The sequence below is a fragment of the Hippocampus comes genome, unplaced genomic scaffold, assembly GCF_001891065.2.
Source record: "Hippocampus comes isolate QL1 unplaced genomic scaffold, H_comes_QL1_v1.1 scaffold62, whole genome shotgun sequence".
NCBI lineage: Eukaryota > Metazoa > Chordata > Actinopteri > Syngnathiformes > Syngnathidae > Hippocampus > Hippocampus comes.
In genome coordinates, this window is record NW_017806062.1 from 1949407 (window position 1) to 1959955 (window position 10549).

General features: G+C 44.1%; 2 protein-coding genes and 1 long non-coding RNA gene across 6 annotated transcripts in view; 2 read left to right on the plus strand and 1 right to left on the minus strand.

Moving 5' to 3' along the window:
- LOC109529850 (uncharacterized) overlaps nt 1-535 on the plus strand; it is a 9426-nt gene extending 8891 nt beyond the window's left edge. Inside the window, exons 2-3 of the long non-coding RNA XR_002170894.1 lie at nt 168-346; nt 442-535. This is a non-coding gene — a long non-coding RNA (uncharacterized LOC109529850). The remainder of the gene's footprint in view (nt 1-167; nt 347-441) is intronic.
- LOC109529829 (plectin-like) lies at nt 342-8404 on the minus strand. Of its 2 annotated transcripts, XM_019893311.1 has the most exons (15): nt 7612-8404; nt 7261-7395; nt 6137-6316; nt 6022-6052; nt 5828-5900; nt 5511-5682; nt 5342-5411; nt 5083-5223; nt 4503-4643; nt 4037-4337; nt 3466-3554; nt 2867-3015; nt 2637-2730; nt 1957-2065; nt 342-770 (listed from the first exon to the last, which is right to left on the minus strand). In XM_019893311.1, exons 1-15 carry the CDS (start codon nt 7623-7625, stop codon nt 361-363), a joined length of 2109 nt encoding a protein of 702 aa, XP_019748870.1. In that variant the 5' UTR covers nt 7626-8404; the 3' UTR covers nt 342-360. The 2 variants fall into 2 exon arrangements, with proteins under 2 accessions (XP_019748870.1, XP_019748869.1); XM_019893310.1 differs by lacking the exon at nt 7612-8404 and having other exon boundaries at nt 7261-7596.
- A 348-nt stretch (nt 8405-8752) lies between these two features.
- The window catches only part of LOC109529844 (ankyrin repeat domain-containing protein 7-like), a 5237-nt gene continuing 3440 nt past the window's right edge, over nt 8753-10549 (plus strand). For 2 of the 3 annotated variants that reach the window (XM_019893336.1, XM_019893337.1), the window contains exon 1: nt 9624-9949. The gene's annotated coding sequence lies outside the window, so the exon portion shown is untranslated. The other variant, XM_019893338.1, reaches the window with a different exon arrangement.

Consider the following 10549-nt stretch of genomic DNA (forward strand, 5'->3'; position numbering starts at 1 on the left):
TAAAATCACAGTGAAAATCGTTTGGTCTGTTTTGTTTTTTTTTTTTTTTTAGGGGGGGGGGGGGGGTCGAGCATTCACTATAAGGCAGTGTGTTCACTTTCGATGTCTGGATCGCTCCGGTGGAACATTCCAATGCAGCCCGCCGAGTGTCGGTGCGTTCTTTGTAGCTCACTGTTCCACACAACATCGCTATTTGCCATGGATGCTAATTTGCCGTCTCAGACGAGGAGTTAAGACAGAGAGAGGATGAACTGGCAGCGCCGCATCACTGTGGAGAGCGGCAGAGCGGGACGAGAGAGGCGCCTCGCGGCGCACTTGACCAATGAATCAACATGTGAGGATAAAAGTACGTTTCTTTTATTATTCATCAGGAATTAGACTATCCATGTCTCCGGTCGTTCTCCTCCCCTCACCACCTGACCTGCCCCATCTTCTTCTCAGAGTCCACCTGGACCGGACCGGGCTCGGCGGTGACTGCGCAATCTGCCGAAGGTTGTCGTCGATGGAAGTGAGCAGCGGGAGAGCGCAAATCTGGAGGCTCTGGAGGCGGGTGTTCAGAGTGCTGAGCTCCCGCTCCAGCATCTGAAACCCACATCGCTGCAGATCCAGGAACAGGTCGCTCTCCCGCTGCCATTCCCTCCGCTGGCGGCCGGCCGGCTGCTGGTCGGGTGCCCTGCCGCCATCTGCTATCGCCTCACAGCTTCCATCACTCCATATGTAATCGTCATCATCATCGACCTCTACATCCCCTGCCAACGGACGTGGGGGCTCTGCGGACAAGCACACGTTGCGCAATGAAATACTGTACATCAGCGAAGACATCTGCCAACTTTGTCACTCTTACGATGTGCCAATAAAGTCTACACACGGGTCATCATGGGTCTCTTGTCCACGTACTGGTTGAGTGTTTGTGTAATCCATCCATCCATACATTTTCCAATCCATTTCATCCTCACAAGGGTCGCGGGGGGTTGCTGGAGCCTATCCCAGCTGTCTTCGGGCAGTAGGCAGGGGACCCCCTGAACCGGTTGCCAGCCAAATCAATCGCAGGGCACACACAGCCGAACAACCATCCGTGCTCACAATCATCCCAAGGGACAATTTAGAGTGTTCAATCGGCCTGCCGTGCATGTTTTTGGAATGTGGGAGCAAACCGGAGTACCCGGAGAAAACCCACGCAGGCACGGGGAGAACATGCAAACTCCACACAGGGAGGCCGGAGCTGGAATCGAACCCCGCACCGCTGCACTGTGAGGCCGACATGCTAACAAGTCGACCACCCGGCCGCCCTGTTTGTAAGTAATCCAACGATTTTCAATATGTTTACCTTCAAATATGAGTGAGCGGAGCTCAGCCAGTTTACTCTCGGTCTGATGTCATTGAACCGCAGCGGTTCTCAGCGTGTCGTGGGAGGAATCATTCGCGAAAGCTTTGACTTCCTCCCAAGGAAACTTAACATTTCCAATTTTGATTGGACACAACTGGAGTCAGCTGCGTTGACGCCCAAATGGCGCAGAGCGCCTCTGTCGATTTGCAACAAGTTGCGTCGGTTGACAAAAATTGCCCAAACTTGGTTCACACTCAAACTGATGGACGTTGTTTTATTTGCAAATATTCCCTCATTGGTCCATCATGTCATCGAAACATCAAGAGAAATCTGCCATCGCTGATGTCTCAAAGGCAACGCCATAAAATAATGCCCGTGAACTTTGATCTTCCATTTCGGTTTCCGTTTGCAATACGAATGCGCTCCATGGCACATTGAGCATCTCCTCCGTTTTGTTCTTCCAACTCTGCCTTCAACTGTTTCACTTGGCTCACTTTTGTTGACTTACAATTTCCTCCAGCTTAACCTTAAACGGGTGTTTTGGCGACTAAAAACCAACTACTTGAGGAAGTCGAAAGGCAGGCTTAGATAATGTGCACATTGTTTGGCAGTGCAACCAACATTATTACCTGAATGTGATGAGTTCAGGTTTGAAGGAGTCAAGGAAGTTTCGCGATGTGTGGGGCGGGGCACATCTTCAGCTGATATCTCTTGACAGATCTCCGTGTTGTCGAAGTGCTGCATGTGTGAACAAAACAAAACATGGTAGCCAAATTCAAACTGTTGAATTTCACTTTCAAAGCAGATGGCAGATTTTCTAAACATTCATTTCACTTATTGGTTACCTTTTTAGTCAGCATTTGTTTGGTTTGCCATCTGTTGCCAACAAATTCATTACAGAAATGAATATTGGACTATTTAATTGTCTGGTTCACCGGAGATGAGATTTTTCAAACATAATTGGTTGATCATTTCCACTCCAAAGACTGCATCGGGGTATTGGCGGCAGCAACCGCACAGCAAGTCAACAAGTTGAAAGTTGGATCAAAACGGTACAGTTCTCAAAAGTCAAACCAAACTTGAAAACCAAAACTTTAGAAACACTTCTCAAAAGTCAAACCAAACTTGAAAACCAAAACTTCGATAACGCATGATGTCATGAGACCTCCGTTTTGCCAACGGAACCTCGTGAAAATTGTCAGTTTGTTGTGTGCCATTTCAAAGGTGCCAATTCTGGCAAAAAATAATAATAAAAGTATGATAATAGCTGTGAGACAGGAACGGCTCGAACCACACATGCAGCACTCACCCTTGCATCTTCTTGAGCCTCCGTCTGAAGTGCATCAAATGTGTTGGCATGTTGCTTTGCGCAAGCCTCCATCCTGAAGTTGTCAAGTTCCAGTCTCATGTGGCACACAGTGACATGATGCGACGTATTGGGTAAAAAAAAAAACAAAACAAAACATACACACATGTTCATTTTTTTGATCGATAACTTGCTAGATAAGTGAAAACAGGGTCCTGTATTGTTGTGTTTACCCCGGCGCAGCCTCCTGGGCCACTGCGGCCTGAGATTCATTCTGTTTCTGCGACGCAATGATCAGCTCTTTTTTTCTTTCCTCCAAAAGACTTGCTTGCGCCTTCATTTCTTTCATAGCTTGGATGTATTCGGCTTCTCTTTCCAGCAGCTAAATGACAAAGGAGAGACATTTTTAGCAAAGGCCTTTTTTCCCCCCAATCCTTGTATTAATTATTTGACACGTACAAAACGACTTGAACTTTTACTCGTAGTTTGAATTGTATACGGGTGGTTCTCAGAACGTATGGTCCACGAATGTGACGTGACCCCAAAAATAAACTTGGTGCAAACCGGGTCCAAATGATATGTGCTTTAAAACAAAACTCAGTGCATTGTGCTGTAAAATAATAGTTTTCCTTGAAACAAAACTCAGTGCATTGTGCTGTAAAATAATAGATAGTTCATTCTTTGCACGCATGAGATTGTTGAATGACGTGGTCTACTCCATTGTGTCGTATTGGAGCCCTTGGAACCAAGCACTGAGCACTCAATTAAAAAATATATAATTTTTGCTCATGTGGTTCTGCGATCATCAGACTTGGCACTGCACTCGAGGTACCTCGTTCTCCATTGAGTTGCCATATGCCTTCGCCTTGGAGAGCTTACGGGTCAGATTGGTCAATGCCTCTTGTTGATTGGCCTTCTCAACTGGAGAGATCATTGAATTAGGACTCGTCAAGTCAGTCAACACTTTTACAACTGAATTATCGGTGAGCTTTCATCATGGCAAAGACACCTGTATGAAAGGCATCAAAGGAATTAGTAATGGCCTTAAAAATCCAAATAACATCTTACAGAGCCACAAGTCGGGCTACACACCTGCACTGGTCGCCAGTTAAGGGCAGGGCACATCAAAACAACCACTCACACTCCCATTCACGCCAGTGGATAATTTAGTCTTCAATGAACCTAACAAGCATGTTTTGGGAATGTGGGAGTGAGCCGGAGTGCCCGGAGAAAACTCACACAAGCATGTAGAAAATACGCAAGCGCCACACGGGGTGGCCTGAGTTGGAATTCGAACGCAGAGCCTGTCACTGTGAGGCGAAGGTGCGAACAGCTAGTTTGCCGTGGTATATGTTAAAATCATATGGCAAAAGAAAACATCCAACAATCCCACCGCTACTAACTTGCAAGCTTCTTTCTAAGTCGCTGCTGTTCCTCCTTCTCTTGGAGCAGAGCCTTCTCCATTTCCAACCGAAGCTGCTCAGCCTCTGCCAGTCGGACATTCGCTAGCGTCACTTCGCACTTCAATCCCGCAATCATATTGTTCCATTCCAAGACACTTTGGGCCTGGTGGTCACTGGTCGGTCGGAGATCTTGGCGAATATCTCCAAGCTGCTCATTGAGGCCTTCATTCTCTTCAATGAGGTCCTTTTGTTTGGTGCTGCTGTGCGCCTGGGCCACCTCAAGATCAGTTCTCAGATGCTCCTGGAAGATGAAGGGTGGCGAGTTAGGGTTGAAATATTGTTGGGATAAGTTCCATGGGAAATTAAAAGAAAAAAAAAAAGAGATTTTTGTGGATCTGATCAGCAATATTCAAACAGCTCCAGAGCAGCAACAAATTGCCAACGTTCTAAAATGATTGAGACTTGCATCATTATGCTTGGTTCTCTTGTAGTCCTCTTCCATCATCTGTTCCTTGCAGTCGTGACTCTTTCGTTTTTGCTGCAGCTGCGCATTTGTGCAGCGTTCCTGAGACAACTGCGCGTGGGCCTGTTGGAGGTCCACATCAAGCTGCGGTACATGAAACACAAAAGCCGCAAGGGCAAAAGTCGATTCATTTCCAAATCCGCAACAGCGTTCGAACAATTATTCTTGTACGATATCGGACATTTTTGTCTTTTTTTCACATCCCACCAATAGAAAGGAGCCGGAACCCGTTCAATGAATGGGAGGAAATGTTATTGAGGTAGATATGGCAACACAAGAGGCCTGGAGTCATCTAAATAATTTGCAACTGCCTCCGGATGGATTGGGATGGGGTCATCCATCTCTAAGGTACTATTTTTTTTTTTCATCTCAAATGAGAGCGACCACCGGGCCGTCCTATTCAAAACTATGCCCATCAAATTTGACCTTGGATTTAAATAAATACTAGATTTTGATAGATCTGGACTTCAATATTCAAATTGCAGCACCATAATGCCAACGCTCTTAAAGGGTTGAGAAATACCGCATGATGTTTGCTTCTCTTGTAGTCCTCTTCCATGGTCTGTTGCTTGCAGTCCTGACTCTTGAGTTTTTGCTGCAGCTCTGCATTTGTGCAACGCTCCTGAGACAACTGCATGTGGGCCTGCCGGAGTCCCTCTTCAAGCTGGGATCACAGGAAATGCAAGCCCCAAGGGCAAAAGGTCAGATCATTTCCACATCCACAACAGCGTTTGAACAATTCGCCGTACGGATCCAAAATCACTGCCACCGTTCTTCCTCACCTCACGAATGTTGAGTTGGGCCATCTTGATGGTATTCAGGCAATCTTCCTGCTGTTGTTTCAACGATAATCTGTTGATGTTGACCAAAAAAAAAAAAAAAAAAAAACACAGGCTCGACACAGCCCAAAGACCTTGTAAGAGACGAGTGCTTCAAGAAAAAAGGTCTTACCTGAGGTTTGTGAGTTCACTTTCCTTTTGCACGCGTTTGTGCTCCACACATTGACCGTCTTTCATCTCCTCCGACTGCAGCTTCACCTCTTTCAGTTTGGTCACCTTTTCGGCACAGCCATGATGGTCTTTCGGCCTCAGAATATCATCCAGCTTGGCCCTAAATTGGTGATCTGGTGGAAATAAACCAATGATAGCATGAGGAAGTCGACAGACTAGAAACCAGGTTCATGCATAGATATTCGAATAGTTTCATATTGTCTGGTGTTACAACCAGCTTGGAGGTGTCAAGTTCAAATTCAGAGGGCTAAAGCTCACCTTCATGCAGGATCGCATCTGTTGAAGACGTGATCTCATTAAGTTCTTCAGAGATCCCCATTTCGTCAATGTACTGAAGGTGTGAACAAAACATGCTATCTGAATTGACACTTTCCAGACTGCAAAGTGTCTTGAAATTCTATTTTAAGATCGATGACAGATTCCGTGAAAACCCATTTCACTCTATTGGTTACCTGTTTATTCAGCTTTTGTTTGGGTTGCGGCCTGTCACCAACAAACAGAGAGTTATTGTCAGAAAGGTATATCGGTTTACCTAAGTAGGCCACCAAGGAGATGCTGCATATCTACCTTCCTTCATCGTCACTTAAAGTGATGTCATCGTTCACAGTGAGATTTCGGCCGCTCGGAACGACTCTGGCGGAATGCGCCTTGCTAAGTACTTCCAGGAGTGAAATCTTCTCTGCGGCCTGCTCTTCAGGTTTGTCCGCAATGGAGAGCCGCTGTGACACTGGCGATATCCTCAGTGGTCTGCTCAGGAAACACGAGGCAAACGCCATGATGAAAGTCAAGCGGTAAGATCCGTTCCACGCGTCATTTCATTTGGGTCGTGGGTGAGCTTGGAGACTGTCCTAGCTGACATTGGGTGAGATGTGGGACTCATCGTGGATTGAATACATATCAACAAAGCACCATTCAAACCTATGAACAAATGAGTGTTCAATGCACCGAATGTATGTTTCTGGTTTGTGTGCGGAATCCGCTGTAGAAACCCCACATTAGGAAGCCCACAGCAGTAATTTGAGCCCGTAACCTCAGAACTGTGACACAGACGTGCCAATCATTTGGTCAGCTACCAATACCAACATTTACTCAAAATGTTGCATTCAATCGACTTCAGAACACAACAAAATTGTGTGCAAAACAGCAATCGGCTTTGGCTTCTCAGACCACTCAGATCCAATCTTCAACCCAATCTGCTCTGTCAAAACAATTAAACCAACATTTGCTTCAAATCCACACCCAGCCAGCGGAAAACGACCCAATTTCTTAGTCCATCGCCAACGTCGGCGACAGACATTGCTCAATAGGCCACGCATGTGTAAGTGTGTGTGGAATATTGTACTGACTAGTCATTTATATCACATTGGTTCATGATGTGTACATGCAAGATGCGTGGTGTTGATGCTTTATGATCATCTCAGCTGTGCCCCATATCTTGTGGCGCATGATTTTCCAATTCATTTCAATGGTGAAAACCGATTTATTATCAGGGGAATATAAAATTTGAATGACTTTTGGGCTTGGTCACGGAACAAATTAAATTCATAAGTCAAGTTAGCAAGTTTTTGATAAGTTGCCTAATGTAACACTTTTATGTGAAATTGCCAACTACCTATAAAGTGGGTACAGATGGGAAAATCCAAGCAGTATGCCCCCAAAAAGTGCTTGTTCGAATTGGAGGTTGTGCATACCTTGCTGCCTGTTTCTCTGAATACAAAGAGGGGTCGGCTTGACTTGACATTTCCTTGCTTTTCACCGAATTGCTTTTGCAGCTCCCTTTCTCTTTTGCATGTCCCTCTGATCCTCTTCCACCACCGTCACTAGTACTACCAATGTACAAAGGTATGTCAGGGTCAGTTATTGGGTTCATTTAATCTTGTTCCATGCACGTCACCAATTTACGCTCGCTGTACTTTGGCGTGATGAAAAGATATCTCCTACCCCCATTGGGGTGTTTAAAAAATTGTCATTGCTATCAATGTGTCAAGCTACTCAACATTTGCGTTCACATACACAAGACTGAAAACAAAGTTAGCCATTACCAGAATGAGAACATGGTCTTCTTCTGGTCCTCTCGAAAGACGATGTGAACGATTTGTTGTTGTTGTTAAAATAGAACAGTGAAGCACTCCTGCTTGCTTTTAGAGATTTATATTACCGGTACATTGATTATCACAGAGAGCTCAAAATATTTGCTTGAGCAATTGTCATAGACAAAAATGCACTGTGCATAAATAGAGCAGTCTTTTCAATACATTACGAATTGATCATCACACAACCGGACAAGAATGGGGGCGTTCCACATATAATAAATCCCATTTGTATCATTCATGACAGTCAGCCTAAACATTTACATGTTTTTTTTTCCTCCCTAATTGCAAACTCCATGACCTTTCACCCTTCTACTTAGAGGATCTGATGTGCTTTAAGTGATAGGGGTCACAAAAAACTTTAGAGATCTGATATAAAGCAGTGATATCATCCTAATGATGTCACAGCCCCCCCACGAGGTCAACACTGCCAAGTAAGGGGAACACCTGCTGTTCTTTCTGAAGAGGACACTTAAACTGAAAATATAGTGATTGGATTCATCTCGGTATTTCTCCCCTTTTGTTTTCTGCTTGCTGCCTCATTAAATTTCAAATGACCTCTGATGTCTCTTGACATTATTGAGGCACAAGGGGAAAACAAAGAGAATAGGACTTGAGTATGCAAGTCAATCTGTTATTTACAAATAAACCGTTGAGTCTTTTTACCTGGCTCAAGGATTTATTTACGATGCCGATCTTCCACTTTGGGCTCAAAGCATGACGCAAATATGAAGTCACAATCAGAATCAGAATCACCTTTATTGGCCAAGTATGTAAAACACGCAAGGAATTTGTCTCAGGTAGTATAGGCTACCCTAGTATTGCAATAACAAGCAACTATCGGTAAACAAAGACATGACATGTAAATATTGAAAGATTTTAGCAAGGGTCATGCAAGTTGACACACATGGTTGCCTTTCGTGGGCCACATAAAATGACGTGGTCGGCCGGATCTCGTCCCGGGTCTTGAGTTTGACACCTGTGCTCTATATGTTCCTTGGTGTGACTGTGAGTGTGAATGGTTGTTTGTCTATATGTGCCCTGTGATTGGCTGGCAACCAGCTCAGGGTGGAGCCCACCGATTGCCCCGAAGACAGCTGGGATAGGCTTCGGCATGCCCTCGACCCTTGTGAGGATAAAGCGAATTGGAAATTGGATGCGTGGATGTATTTTTCCCCGAAGGAAAAAATATTTGTCATATTATTTCGTAATTGTCCATGTCTTTGTCGATGTGCCCTTGCCGTAACTTTAATTAGAACAATAAAGAGATCTTGATTCTGAATGGAAAAACAATGACGGACTGACATTGCCTCAAAATGCAGTACTTTTAATGCTTTGTCTCTGGGGTTTGGAATAACAGCCTTCAATGTCCAAACCAGTATCATATGATGCAATATAATGTCACCAAAACTTATTCGTAGTCCAAGTTTCCATGTCAATTCTTCTGAACGCATCTCGGCATTCACGTGCATTCTCAGCCATCTCAGAAATTTTCTTGACAAAAGGTGACATCTAGTGGTCAACGATAGAAACTCACATCAATTCACTGGAACGCGCAAGACGGCCGCGCCACTGGAGCGTACACCGTTAACTGGTTTATGTATACTTTTTGCACAGCTTGCTGTTATCGAACCGGGAGCACAGCAGTTGTTTGATCCATTTGGTTCAAAGAGTTCTCATGCTCATTACATTTTAACAACTGGGACGACGCTTAATTCAACAGACCTTAGCTACTCACATAGTTAAATGGTAAACGAAGCATGAAAATGGATCGTGATCTTGATTCTAATTTTTCTGGTAAATGAAAAAAGTGTGGTGAAACATTTCTACCAATAGTGGAAGCTCTCTAGAATTGTATTTGTCGTGAAAACGCGGAAGTACTGTACCTTATTTTGTTTTTAATGATTTCAAAAAGGAGTGACATCAATTTGGAAGAATATGTGAGAAGTGAGTGCATTTATTTGCCTCTTTAGACTCTCAGCCTCCTGCTTCTTTAAATGTGGCGTTAAAAAAAAACGTCATTAGTTGGAGACCTCAGAGAATTTCTCGGCTTTGAGGCGTGCAGCAAAGCAGCCGAAAAGCATTCAGCTTATATCATGGCGCGTTCGGCACTTTCGTCCTTCACGATGCGCCGAGAAAAATATATTATAATTAATTTATAATGTGTTTATCAAATAATACGTTTTAAACGTGTAAAAAGCAGGAAGTTGTGCTTGAACAAAAAGAGATGAAACTAGGAAAATCACGTGGGGCAAATCGTTTTAGCCAGCCTCCCTTTCGGGAAACGTGGGTATGTAAAACACCCTCCTTTTGTGATTACATTTATTTTATCTATTAGTAAATGTACATTTCCAAAACTGTCGGATAAAGTGTGTCACGATGTAAGCTAGGTGGCTTCGCCTGTTTAGTAAATTAGGCCTTGGTTAAGTTTTTAGCAACAGACTCTTAAGTTTTGCAATACAGATAGGTTGGTGGGATACCCAGATGTTGTATGTTCGTTGTAAAAGACATTCTGTTGGTTGGTTAATTAATTCAAACACCGTATAATGAGAGGGCAGTAGGCTATTTATTTTCAATTAATAGAATGGCAGCCATTGACGGGTTTTACTCTGACGTCAATCGTACATACATGGCAATGGCGAGTGATGAAAAAAGCGGAAGGGGCGTGGCCTGGACGGGGGCGTGGCCTGGACGGGGGCTTGGTTACTTACAAAAGTGGCACTAAACATGCTGAAGATGAAGTGTATTAAATTTACACAGTTTGAAAATTGAACAGAAAAAAATCCCAAGATCGCCACTATTCTTTCAAGTGAAAATTTGTGCAATTTTGCCTATGCATTCCTGGTGAGCACCAATATGTAACTCCAAATTTGCTGCTCAAAATCAAAAC